A 25,741-nucleotide genomic window follows, 5' to 3' on the forward strand; every position below is an offset into this window, starting at 1 on the left:
CAAGCCTGCTCTCCACCCTGCTGGCGGCAAAAACTCCAGAGAGAACCAAGACTGAGGTCGGGGCCCGGCCGGTATGGCTCAGTGGTGGAGGGTCAACCTAGGAGCCAGGAGGTCCGGGTTCGATTCCCGGTCAGGGCACAGGCCCGGGGTTGCAGGATTGATCCCCAGTAGGGGGCCTGCAGGAGGCAGCTGATCCATGGTTCTCTCTCATCATGGATGTTTCTCTCCCTCTCCCTCTCCTTTCCTCTCTGAAATCAGTAAAAATAAATTTCAAACAAAACAAGAAAAAGCCATTTCTATATAGTTCTCCAGGATGCACCGACCCCGTGTCCCTTGGGTTCCAGGCTGCCCGGGCAGCACCTAAGAAACTATTCACCCCGCTTTCGAGCTGTTACGAGCCCCCACTCCACCAGGGAACCCCTAATGTGGAGCAGGCCCCGGACTCCCTCACAGAAGCCAACACTTATCAACAGCTTACCACAGGCATGGGCTCCTGGCATTTTCTCAACAGCCCCCCGGGGGTGTTACCACTGCATTCCGCAGATCCCACAGATACCAGGGGCAGCTTGGGGTGCCGCTGGCTGCCCCCCGCCTCCTGAGGAGGCCCCGAGCTTCCCCAAACCACTAGGTGTCTCCCCGGAGCCCCGCGGATGGTCGGATATCTTTGACTCATTCAACACCCCCTACGATCAGGTCTCCTTTGGGGGGACAGGGCCATCACCCCGCCCTTCCTTGGGACTACTTTTTAAATATATATATTTTTAATTTATTTCAGAGAGAAAAAGAGAGAGAGAAATGGAAACATCAATGATGAAGGAGAATCATTGATTGGCTGCCTCTTGCATGTTCCCCACTGGGGATTGAGCCCGCAACCCAGGCATGTGCCCTGACCCTGACCAAGAATCCAACCCATGACCACCTGGTTCACAGGTCGATGGCTCAGCCACTGAGCCAGGCTGGTTGTGCATGAACTTTTCTTTAAAATATATTTTATTGATTATTTTTCAGAGAGGAAGTGAGAGGGAGAGTTAGCAACATCGATGAGAGAGAAACATCCATCAGCTGCCTCCTGCACACTCCCACCTGGGGATGTGCCTGCAACCAGGGTCCATGCCCTTGACTGGAATCGAACCTGGGACCCTTCCGTCCGCAGGCCGACGCTCTGTCCACTGAGCCACACCATTTTCGGCATGATTACTTTTTAAAAAAAAAAAAAATCTATATATTGTATCTTTATTGATTGATTGCAGGCAGAAAGGGGGAATTCAGTCCATCACCAGTGCCTGGGCCCTTGGCCGGGACCCGAACCGGGACCTCCTGGTTTCTAGGTCGAGGCTCCACCAGGGAACCAGAACCTGGGCCCGGTGCGCCCGCAGGCGGAGCCGGGCCACCTGTGCGGGGCCAATGGGGACGCGGCCGCCGCCCACCAGGAGGGCGCGGCCCGGACTGGCCTCCCGCCGGGTGCGCCCCGGGCCCTCCCCTCCCGCTCCTCCCGCCTCCCGGGGTCACGCGGGGTCACGGCCGCCGCTCGCTCGCTCCCAGGGGCTGCCCGGCGCCTGCGTCCCGCGGACCCGCCCGAAGTCGGCGAGGAGTTCCCGGCGCGGGGCGTCCGGTCCCCAGGGGCGCGGGGCGCGGGGCGCCACCGGGGCGCGGGCGGGAGCGCGCCGCCTCCGTCCCCTCCCCGCGCTCCCCGGCGGCGGCGGTGGCGGCGGCGGCGGCGCTCCCCCGGCGCGCGGGGCGGCTTTAAAAGGCGGCCCCCGCCCCCCGGCGCACACTCGCCGCGGAGCCCGCCGCTGCCATGCCGCCTCCGCGCGCTCCCGCCGCCGCCGGCCCCGGCCCCGCCGCCGGGGACGCGGGGGGCGCGGGGGGCGCCGCCCGGCCCGCGCCCCGGCCTCCGGCGGCGCCGCGCCCCGGGACGTGGCTGCTGCTGCTGCTGGCGCTGCCCGCCGCCTGCCCCGCGCCGCCGCGCCGCGTCTACACCAACCACTGGGCGGTGCGCGTGCTGGGCGGCCCGGCGCAGGCGGAGCGCGTGGCCCGCGCGCACGGCTACCTCAACCTGGGCCAGGTGAGTGCCCCCGCGCCCCGACTTCCCCGAGACCCCGCCCGGCGCGCCCCGAGCTTTCCGGACTCCCTGCCCGGCGCCCCGACTTCCCGGAGACCCTGCCCGGCGCCCCGAGCTTCCCGGACACCCTGCCCGGCGCGCCCCGATTTCCCCGGACACCCCGCCCGGCGCCCCGAACTCCCCGGACTCCCTGCCCGGCGCGCCCCCAACTCCCCGGACACCCCGCCCCGCGCGCCCCGAACTTCTCCGGACACCCCGCCCCGCGCGCCCCGAACTTCTCCGGACTCCCTGCTCGGCGCGCCCCGAACTTCTCCGGACACCCTGCTCGGCGCGCCCCGATTTCCCCGGACACCCCGCCCGGCGCCCCGAACTCCCGGACTCCCTGCCCGGCGCGCCCGAGGGCGCTGTCCTCTGTGCCCACCGGGCTGTCCTGGGCCCCTGAGACCCCCACCCCGGTCCCCGGTCCCCCGATCCCTCGATCCCCTGATCCCCGCGCCCTGGACGGAGAGCCGGACCCTGAGCGCGCGCCCGGGCGCACGGCGGGGCGATGGCTGGGGGCGCCTGGCCGGCCTCCCGGGCCCCTGCGCCCTCCCTCCGCCCTGGGCCCGGCTCCCGGAGGGGACACCGCCCGGGGCCCTGGGTCTCCGGCCGGAGAGTCGCGATGAGGAGGCGGGTTTCGGGGATGAGGGCGCAGGGCCCGCAGCCCCGGGGGTGGCCATGGCCGGGGCCCGCGGGAGGGGTCTTGGGGAGGGGAGGATGTAGGGTGTGCGGTGCGGTGTTGGCTTGGTGTCCAGGCTTGGGCCATGGCCCGGCGAGCGAACAGGGTGACCCCGAGATGAGTCGTTTCCCGGATTCAGTGGGGACAGGGACCCAGGGGAACAGGGACAGGGACAGGACGAGGTGCCAGCAGTCAACAAGTTGCTGGACTGATTTCGGGGTGACTGGCAGCCAAGTGCCAAGCCGGGGCATGAGCGGCCCGGAGCCAGCAGCAGCCTCCCGCGGCCGCTGCTGCTCGGCTGTCACTTAGCCCCAGAGGCCGGCGGTGTGGCTCAGTGGATAGAGCACTGCAGACTGGAGGGTCCCGGGTTCGATTCCCGTCAAGGTTGCATGCAGGAAGCAGACAATCATTGATGTTTCTCTCTTTCTCCTTCTTCCTTCCTCCCTATCTAAAAATAAAAATAAAATTTAAAAAATGCTGGCCCTGGCTGTTTTGGCTCAGTGGCTAGAGCGCCGGCCTGCGGACTGAAGGGTCCTGGGTTCGACTTATTTATGTATTTATTTTTTAAATATATATTTTACTGCTTTCTTACAGACAGTAAGGGAGAGGGATAGAGTTAGAAGCATCCATGAGAGAGAAACATCCATCAGCTGCCTCCTGCACACCCACCACTGGGGATGTGCCCGCCACCAACGTACATGCCCTCGACTGGAATCAAACCGCAGGCCGACGCTCTATCCACTGAGCAACACCGGCCAAAGCTTTATTTACTTTAAAAACATATTTGTATTGATGTCAGAGAGGAAGGGAGAGAGAATCACTGATCTGCTGCCTCCCGCCTGCCCGCCCCCTACTGGGGATGGAGCGTGTAACCCCGGGCATGTGCCCTGACCGGGAATCGAACCGGGACCTCCTAGCTCCTAGGTCGGTGCCTATCCACTGAGCCTCCTGGGCCAGTGGGCGGGCTGGGCCTGGTATTCTTCATTCAAAACCAGCCTTTGTGCCCCTCCCCCAGCAGCAGGTACATGTGGAAAAGGCCCCGGGCGGCCGGCGGCCTCTCCCTCCCTCCCTCCCTCCCTCCCTCCCTCCTTCCCTCCCTCCCTCCTCAATGAGAACGCTTCAAAAAGCCTCTGTGCCTTCCCAACCCTGGAGGTTTTGTGACTCATAAACGCGACGACGGAGATATTCTTAGCTTTGATTTACGGGCAAGTTCCCCGAGGGAGCAGGGGCCAGGATGGGAGCGATTTCGTGTCCGCACAGTAAAAGCCTGTGTTACCCCCCGACCGACCGACCGGGACGCCCGGTCTCTGTCCGCTGTGAGGTCCCCTCCCTGAAGCCTTGCCTGGTACCTGCCTTGACGCTCAGCCCAGCCCCGGTCCTGGCTCTGGGCTCGCCCCAAAGTCCTGGCTCGGTTCTTCTCAGGTTTCTTTTGCTCGGCGGGTACCCAGTCCCATGGTGAGGGGCGGGGGGGCAGAGGGCATGGGGACAGGTGGTGATCGCCGTCCTCCGATGCTGGGTGCCTTCTCCGGTGACAGCGAGGCACCCTGCCCCGGCCGTGATGGCTCTTTGGTTAGACAGATGTGGAAGGGTCCCAGGTTCGATTCCCGGGCAGGGCACGTGCCCAGGTTGAGGGCTGGATCCCCAGGAGAGGGGGCGTGCAGGAGTCAGGTGAGCTGTGAATGTCTCTCATCATGAATGTCTCTCCCTCTCTTCCTCTCTCCCTCTCTCCCTCTCTCTCTCTTTCCTTCTCTCTCCCTCTCTCTCCCTTCCGATCTGGGATCAAAGAAAGAAAAATAGGCATTTGGCCCTGGCTGGTCTGGCTCAGTGGTTGGGACGTCTATCCACTGAGCAAAACCAGTCAGGGCGAAAGAGGATTTCTTGAAAGAGAGAGAGAGAGAGAGAGAGAGAGAGAGAGAGAGAGAGCGCCCCCCTGGCCAGTGTCATTCATGGTTACAGAGCTGGCCTACCCACGAGAGTCCTGGGTTCGATACCTGGTCATGGGCATGTGCCTGGGTTGCAGGTTCATTCCCCGGGAGGCAACCAAATTTTTGTCTCTCTCACATCGATATTTCTCTCTCTCTTTCTCCCCTCCCTCTCTTCCACTCTCCCTAAGAATCAATCAGGTGAGGATTAACGACACCAAATTAATAATATTAAAGTATATATGTGTGTATATATATATGTATGTATGTACATATATATACACACATTGATTTCGGAGAGGAAGGGAGAGGAAGAGAGAGAGAGAGACATCCATGATGAGAGAGAATCTTTGATCAGCTGCCTCCTGCACGCCCCACACACCGGGGATCGAGCCCTCCAGCTGGACATGTGCCCTGACGGGGAATCGAACCTGGGACCCTTCAGTTCACAGGTGGCCGTTCTATCCACTGAGCCACACTGGCCGGGGCCTGAATAGTGATTTCTGGAAGTAAGGAGTCCCTCCTTGGAGCACCCGGGCAAATTGGGGCAGATTCGGGGCACATAGGAGGATTGGGGGCAGGGGGAAAGAATGAGTGCATTATTCTACGGAACTGCTCTTATTTATAGACTCGCCGAGTCCTATTACCGTATTTTCCGGCGTATAAGACGACCCCCTAATTTTACAGTTAAAACATAGGTTTAGGCCTATATTCGCTGTATAAGACTACCCCCCACTTCCGAGGCAACACCAGTTCTTTTTTTAATAGACCGCCTCTCTGACTCTGGCCAATCTGAGCAGGCTTTTTACTAGAACACAGTGTACATGTTCTGTACCCGAAGCTACACTGTGTTCTAGTAAAAAGCCTGCTCAGATTGGCCAGAGAGGCGGTCTATTAAAAAAAGAACTGGTGTTGCCGAATCCGGTTTGGCTCAGTGGATAGAGCGTCAGTCTGGGGACTGAAAGGTCCCAGGTTCGATTCCGGTCAAGGGCATGTACATTGGTTGCGGGCACATCCCCAGGTGGGGGTGTGCAAGAGGCAGCTGGTCGATGTTTCTCTCTCATCGATGTTTCTAGCTCTCTATCCCTCTCTCTTCCTCTCTGTGGAAAATTAATGAAAATATATTTAAAAAAAAAAAAAAAAAAAAAGAATGGTGCATTTTCCTGAAAGCGGCTTGCCTCAGAGGGCACTCTCTAGAGGGAGAGTCTGAGAAAATAAGGACAGAGACATAAAATACTTCGTAACGCCGGCAGGCGTGGCTCAGCGGTTGAGCGTCGACCTAGGAACCAGGAGGTCCCGGGTTTGATTCCCGGGGTGGGGGCTCCATCCCCAGTGGGGGGCATGCAGGAGGCAGCTGATCCATCATTCTCTCTCCTCGTTTCTCTCTCCCTTCCTCTCTGAAACCAATACACAACCTATTTAATAAAAGGCTAATATGCAAATTGTCCCCTGGGGAGTCCAACTGGGAGTTTGCTAGCTATGATGTACGCTGACCACCAGGGGGTGGTGGGGTGCTGAGGGAGCGAGGGAAGGAGGAGGCAGGGCGGCTGGGAGGCAGGGAACCTGGTCGGCCCCGGTCGCTGTCCGGGCCTTGGGCCCTCCCTGTAGTGCCTGGATTTCGTGCACCGGGCCTCTCGGTAAAAAAAATCAGAGGACGGTCTCCCAGGCTCTGAGGAGGGACACCTTACCTCCAGAAATCACTATTCAGATTGCCACACGTGGGCCCCTTGTGGACGTGAAAGGGGGCGGCTGAGGCCGGGTAAGGGCTTCGGGAAGAGAACATGAACTTGACTGTGTCGAAATGAGCCTTTTCAGGAACCCACAGGAAGTGCAGCAGCTTAATTGCATGCTCGGGGTTGGGGAGAACGAGGGGGGGTAGGAATACGTGCTGCAGAAGGCCAATTTGGGAGGCTGGGAAGTTGAGCAAGCATCTTCCCGTCGGCCCCAGCATATTGCCGTGTGTCTGTGTGACTGAAATGGGAAGCAGGGGGTTCTCAAGTTTTAAAAAATACATATATATATTTTATTAATTTTTTACACAGAGGAAAGGAGAGGGATAGAGAGCTAGAAACATCGATGAGAGAGATACATCGACCAGCCGCCTCCTGCACACCCCCACCTGGGGATGTGCCCGCAACCAATGTCCATGCCCTTGACCGGAATCGAACCCGGGACACTTCAGGCCGCAGGCCGACGCTCTATCCACTGAGCCACACAGGTTTCAGCTCAATTTTTTTTTTTCATTAAAAAAAAATTTTTTTTTTGGAATGCTTTAAGAAAATAACAACAAACCTCGCATTCTCTCTCTCTCCCCCCCTCGCTCTCCCTCTGGACTTCCTTCATTATAAACACCAGGTAGCCCCGCACTGGCTAAATATAGGCGCTCGGTGTGTTTATAACCTTCCCGGGCGGAAGCCAGCCGGGCAGGACGGAATTCATTTGGTTTTTTACGGGCCAATTAGTCGGGTTTCTCTTCGGCAGCCCCACAGGGACCCGTCACATTATATAACCGAGCCCCGTCGCCAGCGGCTTTTTAAACAGGAGCTCCGAGCAGACAGGGCTCCGCTCAGCGGTGTCAGGCCCTGGCTGGGGTGGAGGGTAGGGGAGGGATCTAGTGGGCTAGAGCATCGCCCTGATAGGCCAAGGATGCCGGTTCGATCCCCGGTCAGAGTGCTTGGAAGAATTAACCAGCGGCCCTGCCATTGTGGCTCAGTGGACAGAGCGTCGGCCTGCAGACGGAAGGGTCCCGGGTTTGATTCTGGTCAAGGGCACAGGTCCGGGTCACAGGGTCAATCTCCACTAGGGGGCTTGTCACGCAGGAGGTGGCCGAGCCATCCATGGTTCTCTCTCATCAATGATGTTTCTCTCTCTCCCTCTCCCTTCCTCTCTGAAATCAATACAAATGTGTAGAAAAAAATAAATAAAAGAATCAACCAATGAGTGCATGAATGAGTGGAGCACCCATCAATGTTTCTCTCTCACTCACTCCCTTCCTCTCTCTCTCTCTCTCTCTCTCTCTCTCTCTCAAATTAATAAATAGGAAAAGAAAAAGTTTATAATAAGCAGAAAAATAACAGCAGCCACCAGAAAGGAGAACATCTGTTGGGTCAAGGGCAGGCCGGGGGCGCTGTACAGCCAACATTCATCACTGAGCTCTTACTGGGCCCGTTCCCAGCTGCTTATCGGCTGCTCCTCCCTGGGGGCCGGCAGGCGGCTCCTACCCTGCAGCCTGGGAGGGAGGGAGGGACCCTGTGGCCTGACCAAAGTATGTGCTTGGCCCCACACCCCCTCCCCCTGCTCCCCCCCAGCTTGCTGACTCCGGAGCTTACAGACTTGCACCTGCGTCTGAGGTCACGTCCACGGGCGGCCTGGGCGGGCGGGGGACCTTTGAAACGGTCTGATCGGATGGCATTCGGGGTGGAATCCGCCTGTCCCTGGCGCCTTTGCTGAGAATCAGACGGGATCCCTATATCCTCTCTGAAACCAGTCAAAACACATCAACGGGCCCTGACCGGTGTGGCTCAGTGGATAGAGCATCGACCTGCAGACTCAAAGAGTCCCAGGTTCGATTCCGGTCAAGGGCATGGACCTCGGTTGCGGGCACATCCCCAGGAGGGGGTGTGCAGGAGGCAGCCGATGGATGTCAGAGAAGAAGGGAGAGGGAGAGAGAGAAACACCCATGATGAGAGAGAATCATGAATCAGCTGCCTCCTGCACGCCCCCCCCACTGGGGATGGAGCCCGCAACCCGGGCCTGTGCCCGGACCTGGGAATCGAACCGTGACCTGGTTCATGGGTCGGTGTCCAAGCGCTGAGCCACGCCGGCTGGCCGGGCGGGATTTGGGGGTTTGGAAACCGTTTCGGGGACCGTTCACCAGTGACGCCCCGTTTCTCGCCTTGCAGATCGGGCACCTGGAGGACTACTACCACTTCTACCACAGCAAGACCTTCAAGCGGTCCACCCTGAGCAGCCGGGGCCCACACACCTTCCTCCGCATGGACCCCCAGGTGCGGCCGCGCCCGCCCGCCGGCGGCTCCTCGGGGGCGGCTGGTTTTTCCGTTTTCGTTTCTTTTTTTTCTTAATTCTATTGATTTCAGAGAGGAAGGGAGAGGGGGAGAGAGAGAGAGAGAGAGAGAGACACATCGTGATGAGAGAGAATCACCAATCAGCCGCCTCCTGCACACGCCCTACTGGGGATGGAGCCCACAACCCGGGCCTGTGCCCTGACGGGGAATCAAACTGTGACTGACCTCCTGGTTCCTAGGTCGAGGCTCAACCCCCTGAGCCACACACCCACTGGGCTCAAAGTACTTTCTTTGTGTGTGTGTGGGTCTTGTTTTGTTTTAATCCTGACGGGAGAATATTTTTTTCATTGATTTTTAGAGAGTGTGGAAGGGAGGCAGAGAGAGAGCGGGGGGGGGGGGGGGGGGGGGGGGGGAATGGATGTGTGAGAGACACTTGGATTGCTTGCCTCATCCACGCACCCTGACCTGGGTGCCTCATCCGGCAATCAGACCTGCAACCCAGGCACCTGCCCTTGAGGCTGGAACGGAACCCGGGACCCTTCTGTGCGTGGGCCAGGGCGCTAACCACTGCGCCCGCTGACCAGGGCTCGAAGTGTCCGGCTGGCCGCTCCGAGGGCCCCGGGCCGGTCGCTGGGCTTTCTCCGGAGCCTGCCGTTGAAGCGTTTGTTTTCGGCGTGTCCTTTGGCCCGAGGCCGGCGAGGCCTCCCGCATTTTTGTGAGATGACTCGTCCCGGTTCCCTTCCAAGCTGGAGCGCGGTCAGTGGGTCTGAGGCTGCTGCTGCTGCTGCCGCCGCCGCCCGTGTCTCCCGGCCCTTGCGTGTCCGGGGGGTGATTCCGGCTCAGCCCCGGCCCGCCCTCGCGGCTCCCGGCCAGAGGGATGACAGAAATAGGAAGATAAAGATGTCATGCGGCCGCTCCTCCTGGGCGTGGGAGCCACCAGCCCGGGGCTGCGTGTTAACTGTGTTTTTACTGCTTTCAGGAAGGAAGGGAGAGGCAGAGAGAGAGAGAGAAACATCCGCGATGAGAGGGCAGCATGGACCGGCTGCCTCCTGTCAAGCGCATGGACCTTGGTGGCAGGCACATCCCCGGGAGGGGGCCTGCAGGAGGCAGCTGATGGCTGTTGCTCTCCCATCGATGTTTCTCACTCTCTATCCCTCTCCCTTCCTCTCTGTAAAAAATCAATAAAAAGTGTTTTTAGAAAAAAAATCAATAAAATATATATATATATATTTAAAAACGTCTCCTTGGAACGTACCAGGGAAGACATGGATGAGGACACATATTCATGAGAAGCGCACCCTCCCGTCACACCCAGGCAGAAGCCGCACAAAATCGGGAGGTCACCTGACATAAACCCTAAAGCCTGGAGCACTGGCCTAGGAACCAGGAGGGCACGGTTCGATTCCCGCTCAGGGCACACTCCTGGGCGGCAGGCTCGATCCCCAGTGTGGGGCGTGCAGGAGGCAGCTGATCTGTGATTCTTTCTCCTGCTGGATGCTGCTCTCTCTCCCTCTCCCTCCCTCGCTGGCATCCATGCATGTCTGTTACGTACATAAACACGTGTCGTCACCGTGCTGCCTCCCACGACAGGTGAAATGGCTCCAGCAGCAGGAAGTGAAGCGCCGGGTGAAGAGGCACGCGCGGGGCGACCCCCAGGCCCTCCACTTCAACGACCCCATCTGGTCCAACATGTGGTACCTGGTGAGTGGGTGCTGCAGGCTTGGTCCCCGCCCTGGTCAGGGCCTGTGCAGGAGGCCAGCAACCGATGTGTCTCTCACATCGATGTTCCTCTCTCTCTCTCTCTCTCTCCTTCCACTCTAAAACTCAATGGAAAAATATCCCCAAGTAAAGGGTTAACAACAGCCGGGATCGGTTTGGCTCAGTGGATAGAGCGTCGGCCTGCGGACTGAAAGGTCCCGGGTTCGATTCCGGGCAAGGGCATGTACCTTGGTTGCGGGAACATCCCCAGTAGGGGGTGTGCAGGAGGCAGCTGATCGATGATTCTCTCTCATCGATGTTTCTAACTCTCTATCCCTCTCCTTCCTCTCTGTAAAAAAATCAATAAAATACAATATATTAAAAAAAAAAAAAAAAAAAAAGGACAGGTAGAGACCCCACCCTTGCTTTTCCGGAAATTGAGGAAAAGAGCATCTCGGCCATAGGGGGCGCCAGAGAGCGTCTCCTCCGGCCTGCATGGGGCTGGCTGCCCGCGCTGGGCCGGCTGTGTCCGCCCCGGTGAGGACTGTCCGTGTGTCTCTCCCCCCAGCACTGCGGGGACAAGCACAGCCGCTGCCGCTCGGAGATGAACGTGCAGGCGGCCTGGAGGCGGGGCTACACGGGCGAGAACGTGGTGGTCACCATCCTGGACGACGGCATCGAGCGGGACCACCCGGACCTGGCCCCCAACTACGTGAGTCGGGCCTGGGCGGCCACGTGTCCGTGAATAGACGGTCGTGCACGAGTTTCTATCTTTATTTATTTTTTAAAGTCTATGGCCGGCGAAGTATTTTTTTATTCCTATTTTATTTTTTAAAAGCATACTGATTGATTTCAGAGAGGAAGGGAGAGGGAGAGGGAGGAGAGAGAGACATCGGTGATGAGAGAGAAACGTGGATCGACTGCCTCCTGCACGCCCCCTACTGGGGCGAGCCTGCAACCAGGGCGTGTGCCCTGACTGGGATTCGAACTCGGACCTCCTGGTTCATAGGGGATGCTCAGCCACTGAGCCACGCCGGCCAGGACTGGCAGCTCAGCTTTGAAAGTGAAATGTACTTTCCTAAACGCTGCCTTTATCGTTTATTCAAAGTGCGCGTATACGTATTTTTTTTTTTGTTTTGGAAATCCTAAATAAAGACGATGCGTTATAGATGTGTACGTCTGAAAGCAATGTAATTGTATGGACCAACTAGAGACCCGGTGCACGAAATTTGTGCACTGCGGGGAGGGAAGGGTCCCTCAGCCCAGTCTGCTCCCTCTCACAGTTCGGGACCACGGGCTCCTAATTGCTCATCTGCCTGCCTGCCTGGTTGCCCCTAACTGCCTCTGTGTGCTGGCCTGATTGCCCTTAACTGCCCCCCCCCCACCCTCTGCTGGTCTGGTTGCCCCTCACTAACCTTCCCTGCTGGCCTGGTCGTAGGCAGCCATCTTGTGAGGGCATGAGGGTTAATTTGCATATCGCCTCTTTATTATATAGGCTGTCACCCCGATAAATTCAATTAAAAAAAAAAAAAGGAAAGGAAAGGAAACCTAGAGAAGGCGACAGTGAGAGGGACGGGGTCCGGAGTCCGTTTTTCCCTCTGTTTTCCGATGGAGGCGCACTGGTAGCGTGGGCAGGATTGCCACCCCGGTGCCACACGGCCTCGCTCAGGAAGGTTTAATTCCGCAGGATTCCTACGCGAGCTACGACGTCAACGGGAACGATTACGACCCGTCACCACGCTACGACGCCAGCAACGAGAACAAGTAGGTCTCCCAGCCCCTCCTTCCTGCCATCCTCCTCCTTGGGATCCATGCTGGAGTGTCAGCCTGCGAACCAGAAGGTCACGGTTCGATCCCCAGTCCGCGCACATGTCTGAGTTCCAGGCTCGATCCCCAGTAGGGGGCGTGCAGGAGGCAGCGGATCCATGGGTCTCTCTCCTCCCTGGTGTTTCTCTCTCTCTCCCTCTCCCTTCCTCTCTATATTCAGCCCTAACCGGTGTGGCTCAGTGGGTAGAGCGTCGACCTGCGGACTGAAGGGTCCCGGGTTCGATTCCTGTCAAGGGCATGGACCTCGGTTGCGGGCACATCCGCAGTAGGGGCTGTGCAGGAGGCAGCTGATCTGATGTTTCTCTCTCATGGATGTTTCTAACTCTCTCTCCTTCTCCCTTTCTGTAAAAAAAATCAATAAATTATATATATGTTTTAAAAAGAAATAGATTAAAAAAATTGATTAAAACACACACACACACACACACACACACACCATGGTTGTCGCCATCACTCTGCTGCCAAAGGGGGCGGCATTGGGAGGCGGCAGGTCCCTCGGGTGCTGTCTGTCCGTGGCGGCCTCGGGGTCGGAGTCCAGCTGCTGTCCTTTCTCTGTCAGGGTGTCCCAGGCCTGAGCTTCTTTTTAAATTTTTTTGCATCCTTCCAAAAATATTTACAGGAAGGAGAACAAAAGCCCCTTTTCTCTCTTCCCCTGCTGCCGGGCCAAGATGCATCCTACCCACGCTCCCGTTTTCCTTTGTGGTCGGCCCGATTCCGACGGGCAGAGGCCGGGCCCTCCTGGCACCGCGCGGGGAGGCCTGGCAGGGCCAGGGACCCGAGGAGGCCCGGCTGGGGGCCTGCCGTCCCGGCCTCCCATCCCCCGGTGCCCTTCCCTCTGTGCACGGAGCCCATCTGGGGTGCAGGGCGCCTCCATCTCCAGCCGTACACCCACCGGGCACAGAGGCAGGGCCGTGGGGGGAGTAGGGGGTGGAGACGGCCCCTGAGCGGCCCCTGAGCGGCATGACCCCATGAGCAGCCGGCCGGCAGGCGTGGGGCGGCGGACGCAGGGCTTTTGGGTCCAGGCTATTTTTAACGGCGGTTTGACGCGGGCATCCCTGAGCCTCGGCCCCCGGGGACCGGCTCTCAAAGAGGCGCTGTTCTCGCAGGAGGGACTGAGCGACCGGCTCCGTGGCGGCCGGGGTCATGGGGGAGGCGGGGGGAGAGAGGGAGGGGGGGAGCAGTTTGTTTGTTTTCCTGGCGATTTCTCCCTAGCTCCTGCTTCCGTGGTGTGGGGATGGCAGGAGGGCCGTGCGGGGACGGCGGCCGCTCCCTGCAGGAGCCTCGAGCAGCACACCCAGTCCCCCCGGCGTGCCGGGCCGGGCCTCACTGCGTCTCGCCGTGCTTGTTTTTTGTTTTTTAGGCACGGCACGCGCTGCGCGGGCGAGGTGGCCGCCTCCGCCAACAACTCCTACTGCATCGTGGGCATCGCGTACAACGCCAAGATCGGGGGTGAGGCCGGGCGCGGGGCCGGGAGCTGCCGAGCCGGGCAGGGGGCTGGGAGCATCCCATTCTGGGGGGGGTTGGATCTCGGCAGCAAACCTGTCACCGAGGTGCATGCCCCTGACCGGAATCGAACCCGGGACCCTTCCTTCACTCCGTAGGCCCATGCTCTACCCACTGAGCTAAACAGGCCAGGGCAGGAGTGACCTGTCTTAAAGAGAGTCATTCATTTAGGGACGGTAAGACCAGCAGGCCAGGAAACATGGGTGTTGCACAGTGTGTTACCCACAGTTCTCCTGGCGGGGGCCACACCACACACACACACACACACACACACACAGGGTCAGGCAGGAGGCAGCGGGTGGGGAGTTGGGGGACACACAAGGCCTGGGCTGTGGTTTCTGCAGGAAGGAACAGGCCGGGCAGGTTCTGCAGGTTCGGGATGGGACAGTTTCCAGGCTCTGGGTGTGGGGCCGGCCTCCTGGTCTCGTGCCTGGCCCCGGGGTGACGGGATTGGGGCAGAGGCAGAGTGCCCGCAGTGTGAGTGTAGGAGCCCACAGAGCAGGTGGCTGGTTGGGTGTGGCCTCCAAAGGAACTCACGTGGGCAGGGGCGGTCTCCAGGAATTGGCTGATTGGAGAGGGGAGAGGAGGAGGAGGATGTGGGTGGGGGGTACCCGTCCCTTCAGACTCAGCCAGGCCCCACGACATCAAGGCCTGGTCTCCCCGAACTGCCCTCCCCTGCAGGCCCTGATGGCCCCTAACAGCCTTTGCCTTGGCCCCCACCACCGTGGCTTCGTCCGCAAGTCCGTCCAGATGGATGTCCTCTAATTAGCATATTACCTTTCATTAGAATAGATAACAATAATAGGCATTCCTGCCCAGCTGGGCATGGCTCCGTGGTTGATCCTAGACCTAGACCTAGGAACCAGGAGGTCACGGTTCGATTCCCGGTCAAGGGCGCATGCCCAGGTTGTGGCCTCGATCCCCAGTGTGGGGCGTGCAGGAGGCAGCCGATCCACGATTCTCTCTCTCATCCTTGATGTTTCCGTCGGCCTCCCTCTCCCTTCCGCTCTGAAATCGATAAGAATATATTTATAAAAAAAGAAAGCGCAGAAAAACAAACTGAGGGCAGACGGGCTCCCCGGCGGCGGGGGCTCCCCCGGGGGACGCACACCCACCGGGCCCTCTGTGCTTGCAGGCATCCGCATGCTGGACGGGGACGTGACGGACGTGGTGGAGGCCAAGTCGCTGGGCGTGCGGCCCAACTACATCGACATCTACAGCGCGAGCTGGGGGCCGGACGACGACGGGAAGACGGTGGACGGGCCCGGCCGGCTGGCCAGGCAGGCCTTCGAGTACGGCATCAAAAAGGTGTGAGGGGCCCAGGGCTGCCGGGCGCACTCGGGGGCACGGGGGGCGCCCAGAGAGGGACTCGGCCCTGCGGCCAATGGGGCTCAGTGGATAGAGTGTCGGCCTGCGGACCGAAGGGCCGTCCCAGGTTTGATTCCTGGTCAAGGGCGCACACACCCAGGTTGTGACTCGATCCCCATTAGGGGGTATGCAGGAGGCAGCTGATCAGTGATTCCCTTTTGTCATTGATGTTTCTCTCTCTCTCTCTCTTTTCCTCTCTGAAATCAATCAATCAATATATACACTGAGTGGCCAGATGGTGATGATCTATGAATGCATAGTAATCTGACCACTCGGTGTATCTTCTATAGAATAAAAGGCTCATATGCAAATTGCCCCCTTGACCAGGAGTTCAACCAGCAGGCAGGGCAGCCAACCACCCATGTCCCCTCTCCCTGGCCAGGCTGGCCGGAGCCCGCCCCATGCACGAATTCATGCACCGGGTTTCTAATACACACACACACACACACACACACACACACACGGAGTGGCCAGATTGCTATGCGTTCAGAGATCATCATCATCATCATCTGGCCGCTCGGTGTATACACTAGAGGCCTGGTGCACGAAATTCATGCACTCCGCGGAGTCCCTCAGCCCAGCCTGCACCCTCACGCAGTCCGCAAGCCCTCGGGGAATGTCTAACTGACGACGGCTTAGGCCCTCTCCCTACAGGTTATATTGTTCAGAGAAACACCAGTAATGAAAGAGAGAGACTCATGGGCCGGCTGCCTCCTGCACGCCCCCTCCTGGGGATGGAGCCCGCGGCCCGGGCCTGTGCCCTGACCAGGAATCGAACTCTGACCTCCTGGTTCCTGGGTGGACGCTCCACCACTGAGCCACGCCAGCCGGGCAGGAAATCCTGATCTTGTTTGCTCCCCGTCCCTGCAGCCGGCAACATGAGACGTGTAGAGTTTGCGTGGCGGGGGGGGGCGGGGGTGGCACCTCTCCAGGGGGCTCATCGGAGCAAAGCTCTGGGTGCCAGGCCTCCAGGCTCCGGGTGCACAGTGGATGCTGCAGGCTCCTTCCGGGAGGCCCAGCCCCGTTGCTCTGCGTCCCTGTGAGTCAGAAAGGCGGGTGTGGAGGGCGGGGGGAGGGGGAGGACTGGCGCTGACCCAGCTGTAACGAGCAGGGTGGTGAGGCGGGCGGCGGGGCGCGGACAGCTTCTTGGAGCCGCTGGGAGGCTGTGGTCAGCGCCCGGTGGCCCTGGGTGGCCCAGCAGGCCCCAGGGCCCGGTGACGCTGGCAGGGCTTTGGGCCGGACACCCAGGCATTCCCGGCAGCGTGTGCCTCCGGCTTGTCCTGTTGGCGAGAAGAGAGAGGGGCCCCGGGTGGGGGGCAGGGGGCAGGCCCTTTGATTCACTCATTCATTTTTTAAAAATATATATTTTATTGATTTTTTTAGAGAGGAAGGGAGAGGGATAGAGAGCTAGAAACATGGATGAGAGGGAAACATCCATTCAGTTGCTTCCTGCACGCCTCCTACTGGGGATGTGCCCGCAACCAAGGTCCATGCCCTTGGCCGGAATCGAACCCGGGACCCTTCATTCTGCAGAGTGACGCTCTATCCACGGAGCCATACCGGTTTCGGCCACTCATTCATTTTAAAATATATTTTTATTGATTTCAGAGAGAGGAAGGGAAAGAGAGAGAAACATCCCTGATGAGAGAGAATCAAGGGCACATGCCCAGGTGGCAAGCTCAATCCCCATTTAGGTGGTGTGCAGGAGGCAGCTGATCCGTGATTTTCTCATCATGGATGTTTCTCCCTCTCTCTCTCTTCCTCTCTAACTTCAATAAATCAATATATATATACATACATGCACACGCACACACACACACTAGAGGCCCGGTGCACAAAATTCATGCACTCCGTCCGGCCTGCACCCTCACTCGGTCCGCAGCCTTTGGGGGGGGGGTGTCTGACTGACACCTGAGGCCCGGGCCTGTGTCCTCACCGGGAATCGAACCGTGACCTCTCAGTTCACGGTGGTTCATGGGCTGATGACGCTCCACCACGGAGCCACGCTGGCGGCCGGGCCGCTATTCCTCTCCTGTGTTGGGGTTGGAGTCTGTATCTTTCAGAATGTCCCCCGCCCAGGGCCCCTCCTTTCTGACCTTAGGCCTTCTCCCCGCAAACCCCACCCCCGGCCCCACAGTCCTTCACCGCCCGGGCTGGCGCGGGCCGAGCCCCAGTGCCGGCAGCTCCCTCCGGGGCCATAAACACGCCTCCTCCTCTGGGACTCGGCGCCCGCCGCCCCCTCCATCACCCGGGCCCGGCTGATGACAGGCTAATCCTAAGCCGCAAATTGGAGCTGGCGCGGCCCGCCCCGCCCGGCCCCGGCAGCTGACGGCGGCCGCTCCTCTCTCCCCTCCCTGCAGGGCCGGCAGGGCCTGGGCTCCATCTTCGTCTGGGCCTCGGGCAACGGCGGGCGAGAGGGCGACCACTGCTCCTGCGACGGCTACACCAACAGCATCTACACCATCTCGGTGAGCAGCACCACGGAGAACGGCTACAAGCCCTGGTACCTGGAGGAGTGCCCGTCCACGCTGGCCACCACCTACAGCAGCGGCGCCTTCTACGAGCGGAAGATCGTGAGTGCCCGGGGCGGGCAGGGGGCGGGGAGCGGGGGCTCAGAATGGGGCTCCCGCCCTCCAGGACCAGTTCCTTTTCCTCGGAACGAAAAGAGGAGTCCAGGCCGGTGCGGCTCAGTGGATAGAGCGTTGGATGCCTTTGGACTGAAGGGTCCCGGGTTTGATTCCAGTCAAGGGCATGTGCCTTGGTTGCGGGCACATCGCCAGTGTGGGGGTGTGCGGGAGGCAGCTGACCGATGTTTCTAACTCTCTATCCCTCTCCCTTTCTCCCTGTAAACAATCAATAAAATATATATTTAAAAAAAAAAAGGAAGAAAGAAAAACAAGATCAAATAGCCCACCAGACATGGCTTAGTTTAAAAAGAAATAAAAAAAAAAGATCTTTTTATTGGTTTCAGAGAGGAAGGGAGAGGGAGAAGGAGAGAGAAACATCAGTGAGAGAGAATCACTGACCGGCTGCCTCCTGCATGCCCCCTCCTGGGGACCAAGCCCGAAATCCGGGCCTGGGCCCTGACCCAGAATTGGCCGGTGACCTCCTAGGTCATGGGCTGATGCTCAACCACTGAGCCGCACTGGCCAGGCAGTGCCTTTTTTTTTTTTTTTAATCTCCTGCCTCCTGCCGCGCAGCCACGTCTTTACCGATGGCCCGTGGGTTTATTTTTACATTTTTGGGGGAAGCAGGCAGGCTCCCTCTCCTCCCTCCTCACCCTGCACGCACGGAGAGGCCGGTCCCCGCGGCAGCTGCCAGCTCGGCAGCGGCCGGGCCGGCTCGCGAAGGTACTAATTTAGGTTGTTTTCCTTTCCCACTGGAGCACGCGCCCTGGGCCGGGCCGCCGGGCCCTGAATGGTTTCCTGTTCCCGTCGGAGCCCAGCCCGTGGGCACAGGGCACTGGCTGAGGCCTCGTGACACAGACGCCCGTCCGGGAGCCCGGGGAGGGGCCGGGGGGGGCGGCCGGCCTGAGGGGAGGGGAGTAGGGCAGTGCCCAACCTCCTGGTTCCCAGGTGGACGCTCAGCTCCGGAGCCGTGCCCCCTGGGTCAGGGGGGCTGCTCCTCATGTCTCAGCTCACGCCCCTCGTCCTCACACCCCCCGTCCCCCCGGCCCATCCTCACCCCACGCTGGTCTTGCTCGTTCCTATGGCGGGTGCATTTGTTACCGTGAGAGCAAAGCCCAGCAGCTCGGAGCTCCTGGTACGAAGGAAAGCGCGGTCGCCCAGAGGTGTCCAGGCCGGCCAGCATGGCTCAGGGGTTGAGCATTGACCTAGGAACCAGTAGGTCACAGGTTCGATTCCCGGTCAGGGCACAGGCCCAGGTTGCAGGCCCCATCCCCAGTGTGGGATGTGCAGGAGGCAGCCGACCTATGATTCTCTCTCATCATGGACGTTTCTCTCTCTTTCTCTTTTTCTCTTCCTCTCCCTTCCTCTTTGAAATCAGTAAAAAATATATATATAGATATATATGTGTGTGTGTATATTTTTTTTTATTTTAAAGAATGTATCCAGATCATCCCAGGTCCACACGTGCCTAGTGTCAGCATCTTTTTATTTTAAATACATTTTTCTTGATTTCAGATGAGAGAGAGAGATGGAAATATCAATGATGAGAGAGAATTGTGGGTCGGCTGCCTCCTGCACGCCCCCTACCGGGGATCGAGCCTGAGACTCAAACGTGTGCCCTGACCAGAATCCAACCCTGACATCCTGGTTCCTAGGTTGATGCTCAGCCACAGAGCCATGCCGGCCAGGCAGGACCAGCATCCTGAGTGCGTCGGCCCCTGAGTTCTCAGAGCTGACCTCCCCCCCACCCCCTTCCTCCCGCCCGCCAGGTCACCACGGATCTGCGCCAGCGCTGCACCGACGGGCACACGGGCACCTCGGTCTCGGCCCCCATGGTGGCGGGGATCATCGCCCTGGCTTTGGAAGCAAAGTAAGTTCCCACTCACGTCCCTCCTTTTTCTTTACACTCTATCCACTGAGCCACACCGGTTTCGGCAATAAATAGTATTTTTTTTTTTAGAAAAAGAGGGTGTGAATGATCCCTCTGACTGGGCATGGAGCCACCACGGCTTCCTGGCATTGCAGGCCGGGGGCTGGCCCCCTCCCCTGTGCTGCCGTCCGTCCATCCTCCTATCCGTCCGTCCGTGCGACCTGTGTGTCCCTCTGTCCTTGCAGCAGCCAGCTCACCTGGCGTGACGTGCAGCACCTGCTGGTGAAGACTTCGCGGCCGGCCCACCTGAAGGCCAACGACTGGAAGGTCAACGGGGCCGGCCACAAAGGTGCGGGCCCCGGGGGCGGGCGGGACCGGCCCCCCATGCTGGTGGGTCCTGGGGGGCGACCCTGGAGTCTGTCTCGGGGTGCCCTGAGTTCTCGTTGATCCCCGGAGAGCTCTGATGGTGTGTCATGGTTAAAAGTGTCCTGGAACCTCAACATGAAAATCTACGGTCACTGGAATTCAGGATGCCCCGAACTAGTGACCTTTAAAAAATATACAAATATATATTTTATTGGGTTTTTTTACACAGAGGAAGGGAGAGGGATAGAGAGTTAGAAACATCACTGAGAGAGAAATATCCATCAGCCACCTCCTGCAGCCCCCTGCACCGGGAATGTGCCCACAACCAAGGTGCATGCCCTTGACCGGAATCGAACCTGGGACCCTTCAGTCCGCAGGCCGACGCTCTATCCTCTGAGCCAATCCGGTTAGGGCTCAGGTCCCACTGTTTCAACTCGGCCCCTGATACCACTCCCTGGGAAGTACAGGTCACGCCCTGTGACCCCCGACCCAGGGGACACTCCCCTTCCTGTCAGGAGGCCGGGGGTCAGGAGTGGGGTGGCGGGCAGTGCTGTAAGGAGAGCTGACCCACATTTCCAGCTTGGCCTCGGGAGCGAGGGAGAGAGATGATATCGGCTGCCTCCGCCGCCGCTGGGCCTCGGAAATTAAACTTTGAAACCCTCTCCCCCGGCCAAGTTCAACATCGGGCCGGGCCAGTTCACGTGTGCCCGCTGGCCTGCGTCCCAGGCAGCTGGGAGCTGAAGGGCGAAAGGGGAGAAACTAGGGGTCAAGCCTGGAGCCTCCGGGTGTTGTTTTCCTCTGGTTTTATTTTATTTAAATACGAGAGGCCCGGTGCACGAAATTCATGCCAAGCGGGAGGGGGGTGGTTCCTCAGCCTGCCTTGCACCCTCTCCAATCCGGGACCCCTCCGGGGATTTCCGACAATCAGGCATCCCTCTCACAATCTGGGACCACTGGCTTCTAACTACTTACCTGCCTGCTGGCCTGATCGCCCCTAATCCCTCTGCCTGCTGGCCTGATCGCCCCCCACCGCCCTCCCCTGCCAGCCTGGTCACCCTTACTGCTCCCCTGCTGGCCTGATTACCCCCCACCACCCTCCCCTGCCGGCCTGATCGCCCCTAACTACCTCTGCTTCAGGCCCCCCCACTGTGGCTTTGTCCGGAAGGAGGACCGGATGACTGACTGAATGGAAGATGTCCAGTCGACCCAGTCTCCTTAGCATATTACCCTTTTATTAGTATAGTAGGTATTTTATTGATATGAGAGAGAGGAAGAGAGAGGTAGAGAGAGATGGAAACATTCGTGATGAGAGAGAATCATGGACCGGCTGCCTCCTGCACGCCCCACGCTGGGGATGGAGTCTGCAACCCGGCCCTGTGCCCTGACCTGGAACTGAACCATCTGTGACCTCCTGGTTCCTAGGTGGACGCTCAGCCACTGAGCCATACCAGCTGGGCAAGGAGTAGAGTTTTTATTGTTTTTATTTTGTTGTTGTTAAAATTCACGTGAGGGTATTTTCCCGTTGATTTTTAGAGGAAGTGGGAGGGAGGGAGACACATTGATCCGTTGCCTCCCGTACATGCCAGGACCAGGGCCTGGTGGGGATCCAAGCTGCAACCAAGGGACATGCCCTTGACCGGGAATCAAACCCGGGACCCTCCCATCCGCAGGCCAGGGGGCAGGAGTAGAGTTCTTAGACTGAGGAGCACAGAGGGTCTTGGGAGCAATCCTCAGTCGGGTGCCCCGGGAGACTGTCAGTCGGTCGGTCGGACGGATGGTCGGTCGGTCGGTTGGACGGCCGGATGCTTCCAACCCTGAGCAGCCCAGGGGGTCTGTCCCCTGGCTGTGGAGGGAGGCCGGGGTCCGGTGCCCTCCGTCCGGGGGAGTCGGGCCGGCGGGAGGGGCCCGGGTCTGAAGGGCCGTCTCTCCAGTCAGCCATCTCTACGGCTTCGGCCTGGTGGACGCGGAAGCTCTGGTGCTGGAGGCCAGGAAGTGGACGGCGGTGCCCGCACAGCACACCTGCGTCGCCTTCTCGGACAAGAGGCCCAGGTGAGGCGGCCCGCGGGGTCCCGGGCTCCTGGCCCTGGCCCTGGCCCTGGCCCTCACCCTGACCTTCACCCTCACCCTCACTCTGACCCTCACCCTCACCCTGACCCTCACCCTCACCCTGACCCTCACTCTCACCCTCACCCTTACCCTCACCCTCACTCTGACCCTCACCCTCACTCTGACCCTCACCCTCACCCTGACCCTCACCCTCACCCTGACCCTCACTCTCACCCTCACCCTCACCCTGACCCTCACTCTGACCCTCACCCTCACCCTGACCCTCACCCTCACCCTCACCCTCACTCTGACCCTCACCCTCACCCTGACCCTCACTCTGACCCTCACCCTCACTCTGACCCTCACACTGATCCTCACCCTCACCCTCACCCTCACCCTCACCCTCACCCTGGCCTTCACCCTCACCCTCACTCTCACTCTCACCCTTACCCTCACCCTCACCTTGGCCCTGGCCCTGGCCCTCACTCTGACCCCGGCCTTGACCCTGACCCTGACCCTGCTGCCAGGAAGTCGGTGGAAGGTGTGTGCTCATAGTTGGCAGGCACACACACACTCTCTCCTGGACTGAAGCCGGGAAGGAATGGTTTCTTTGTGTTTATCTTGTTTTGGTTCATCCTCACCCGAGGCTATTTTCCCCATGGGTTCTTAGTTATTTATAATAGTTATTTAAAAAGTTACTTTATTGATTTTTTTTACAGAGAGGAAGGGGGAGGGATAGAGAGTTAGAAACATCGATGAGAGAGAAACATCCATCAGCTGCCTCCTGCACCCCCCTGCAACAAGGATATGCCTGCAACCAAGGTTCATGCCCTTGACCGGGAATCGAACCTGGGACCCTTCAGTCCGCAGACCAACGCTCTATCCACTGAGCCATATCAGGATGACTCTTTTATTTTTTACTGTATATTTTTATTGATTTCAGAGAGGCACGGAGAGAGAGAAACATCTGTGATGAGAATGAATCCTGGATCGGCTGCCTCCTGCACGCCCCCTCCTGGGGACTGAGACAGCCTCGGAGGAGGGGGGAGGGCTGTGGGCTGTGGGCCGGTGGGGTGGACGGATGGACGGACGGACGGACGGGAAACTTTGGGAGCCGGCCATGCAAGCAGTCAGCCTCCCCAGCCCACGTGCGGTGCACACACGTCATGTGCCCGCGTGTTTACGGTCTCGGGGGGCTGACATCATTGTTTGTGACCGTGTCCGAGGGTTTCTCATGACTCAGCCAGCGATGTCATTCCTTGGGGCCGCCGAGCCCAGCTTCCCGCCTCCCCTCCTCCACTGCTGCTCGGCAGCCATAGGACCTTTCTGTCTTCGTCTGTTTTCAAATATGTCTTTACTGATGTCAGAGAGGAAGGGAGAGGGAGAGAGAGAAACATCCATGAGGAGAGAGAGTCATGGACCGACTGCCTCCTCCTGCACGCCCCCCACTGGGGATGGAGCCCGCAACCCGGGCCTGTGCCCTGACCGGGAATCGAACCCTGACCTCCTGGTTTCTAGGTCGGTGCTCAACCCCTGAGCCACACACTGGCCGGGCTCCATTCTTTTTTTTTAAATTTCCACCCTAACCGGTGTGGCTCAGTGGGTAGAGCATCGGCCTGCAGACGGAGGGGTCCCAGGTTCGATTCCGGTCAAGGGCATGGACCTTGGTTGCGGGCACATCCCCATTAGGAGGTGTGCAGGAGGCAGCTGGTCAGTGTAAATGTAAATAATCAATGAAATATTAAAATAAAAAACCAAAAATTTTTTCACCTAAGTTTCCATTGATCTTAGAGAGAGACGAAGGGAGAGAGAGAGAGAGGGAGGGAGAAACATGGACCAGTTGCCTCCCAATTGGGGATCGAGCCCGCCACCCAGGCATGTGCCCTGATCGGGAATCGAACCCATGACCCTTCGGTGCTCGGGACGATGCTCCAGCCGACGGAGTCACCCCGGCCAGGGCCTCTCTGAGGGAACCCCAGAGGACAGCCATCCTCCAGGCCGGCCGTCTCCTGCAGCAGGAGCGTCCGAGAGGGTCCGTCAGGGAGGGCCGAAGCTGCTCTCCCCGGGGAGCGGGGGCGGCGGGGACCCCAGAGGCCGCCCCGCACTCACCGTCCCCGTGACCGGGTCCCCCCCCTCCCCCCCCAGGAGCATCCCCGTGGTGCAGACCCTGCGGGCCACGGCCCTGACCACGGCCTGCGCCGACCACTCGGACCAGCGGGTGGGCTTCCTGGAGCACGTGGTGGCCCGCGTGTCTATCTCGCACCCGCGCCGCGGCGACCTGCAGATCCACCTCGTCTCCCCCTCGGGGACCAGGTCCCAGCTGCTGGCCAAGAGGTGAGCCGGCCTGGCCTGGGGGGCCGGGCGGGGGGCCGGGGGCCGGTACAGGGTGTCCGTGGCCGTCCGTGGCCGGCAGGGAACCACGTGGGCATCATCGCAGTCTGGACTCTCGCGCTGACACCCCTGCTGCTTCCCCCGGCAACCAGGCGGCCGGTCCATGACTCTCTCTCCTCATTGATGTTTCTCTCTCTCTTCCCCCTCTTCCTCCCTCTCTGAAATCAATAAAAAGATTTTTAAAATAAGATTTAAAGAAACAAGGGTGGGGCAGCAGTCCGGGCTTGCCTGCCCCTTTACCTCCAACGAAGACGAGGGCTGTCCTCACCCCTGCTGCCCTGGTCCCCCACCCCCCACCCCCACCCCCTCACGGACCCCCGTGTCCTGGCCCCGTCTCCCCCCCAGGCTGCTGGACCACTCCAACGAAGGCTTTTCCAACTGGGAGTTCATGACGGTGCACTGCTGGGGCGAGAAGGCCGAGGGGGAGTGGACGCTGGAGATCCAGGACATGCCGTCCCAGGTCCGCAACCCGGAGAAGCAAGGTCAGAGGCGCCCCGCTCCCCTCGCAGCCGCTCCGTCGTTTAAACTGGGGGCCGAACGCACGGAGATTTGTGCAAGAGCAGGCCTGCCTTCCCCTGGCTGCCAGAGCCCACTTTCCCTCTGGCCCAGAGCCGTCTTTCTGCCTTCCCACGCTGCCCAGAGACCCGGAGCAGTAGGGGGCAGTGTTCTTGCCCAGTGTATGCAAATTAACCCGCCATCTTTGGTGGGTCAATTTGCATACTCGCTCCTGATTGGCTGGTGGGCGTCGTGGGAGGTACGGTCCATTTGCATCTTACACTTTTATTAGTGTAGATGAAGGTGAAAGGCACATGATACACACATCACAATTTTCATCATTTTTTAAAAAAATAGGATTTTATTGCCTTGGCTAGTTTGCCTAAGTGGATAGCGTGTCGGCCTGCAGACTAAAGGGTCCCGGGTTCGATTCTGATCCAGGGCTCCTCCCTGGCCCGGGCCATGGTCACAGTGCGAGCAGGAGGCAGCCCATCGATGTGTCTGTCTCAGATGGATGTTTGTCTTTGTCTTCCCTTCTCGCTCCCTCGCTCTCTAAGAATCCATGGGAAAATGTCCTCGGGTGAGGATTAAAATGATAAATAAATCAGTTAAAAACTTAAAAAAAAAAAAATAATGTTTTTACTGATTTCAGAGGGGAAGGCACAGGGAGAGTGAAACTTATCAGTGAGGAGAGAGAATCATGGGTCTGCTGCCTCCTGCACTCCCCCCCCTACTGGGTCTCAAGCCCGCAACCCAGGCATGTGCCCTGACCGGGAATCGAACCCGTGACCTCCGGGGTCATCGTTTGACGCTCGATCCCTGA

At 59.3% G+C, this 25,741-nt stretch overlaps 1 protein-coding gene across 8 annotated transcripts in view; it reads left to right on the forward strand.

The window, feature by feature from the left end:
- The first annotated feature begins 1,527 nt into the window (after positions 1 to 1,527).
- The window catches only part of PCSK6 (proprotein convertase subtilisin/kexin type 6), a 32,848-nt gene continuing 8,634 nt past the window's right edge, over positions 1,528 to 25,741 (forward strand). For 4 of the 8 annotated variants that reach the window (XR_014793628.1, XR_014793629.1, XM_084869070.1 and 1 more), the window contains exons 1-13: positions 1,528 to 2,065; positions 8,605 to 8,709; positions 10,318 to 10,428; positions 10,994 to 11,137; positions 12,113 to 12,189; positions 13,613 to 13,701; positions 14,891 to 15,063; positions 17,484 to 17,696; positions 19,520 to 19,620; positions 19,866 to 19,969; positions 21,918 to 22,035; positions 24,178 to 24,366; positions 24,769 to 24,905. Coding sequence is in view for 5 of the 8 variants with exons in the window: in XM_084869070.1 (XP_084725196.1) it covers positions 1,799 to 2,065; positions 8,605 to 8,709; positions 10,318 to 10,428; positions 10,994 to 11,137; positions 12,113 to 12,189; positions 13,613 to 13,701; positions 14,891 to 15,063; positions 17,484 to 17,696; positions 19,520 to 19,620; positions 19,866 to 19,969; positions 21,918 to 22,035; positions 24,178 to 24,366; positions 24,769 to 24,905 (1,828 nt within the window). In the remaining 3 variants the exon portion in view is untranslated. The remainder of the gene's footprint in view (positions 2,066 to 8,604; positions 8,710 to 10,317; positions 10,429 to 10,993; positions 11,138 to 12,112; positions 12,190 to 13,612; positions 13,702 to 14,890; positions 15,064 to 17,483; positions 17,697 to 19,519; positions 19,621 to 19,865; positions 19,970 to 21,917; positions 22,036 to 24,177; positions 24,367 to 24,768; positions 24,906 to 25,741) is intronic. The other 4 variants (XM_084869066.1, XM_084869067.1, XR_014793630.1 and 1 more) reach the window with 3 other exon arrangements.

Source organism: Pipistrellus hanaki, assembly GCF_964339955.1.
Source record: "Pipistrellus hanaki genome assembly, chromosome: 21".
Lineage (NCBI taxonomy): Eukaryota > Metazoa > Chordata > Mammalia > Chiroptera > Vespertilionidae > Pipistrellus > Pipistrellus hanaki.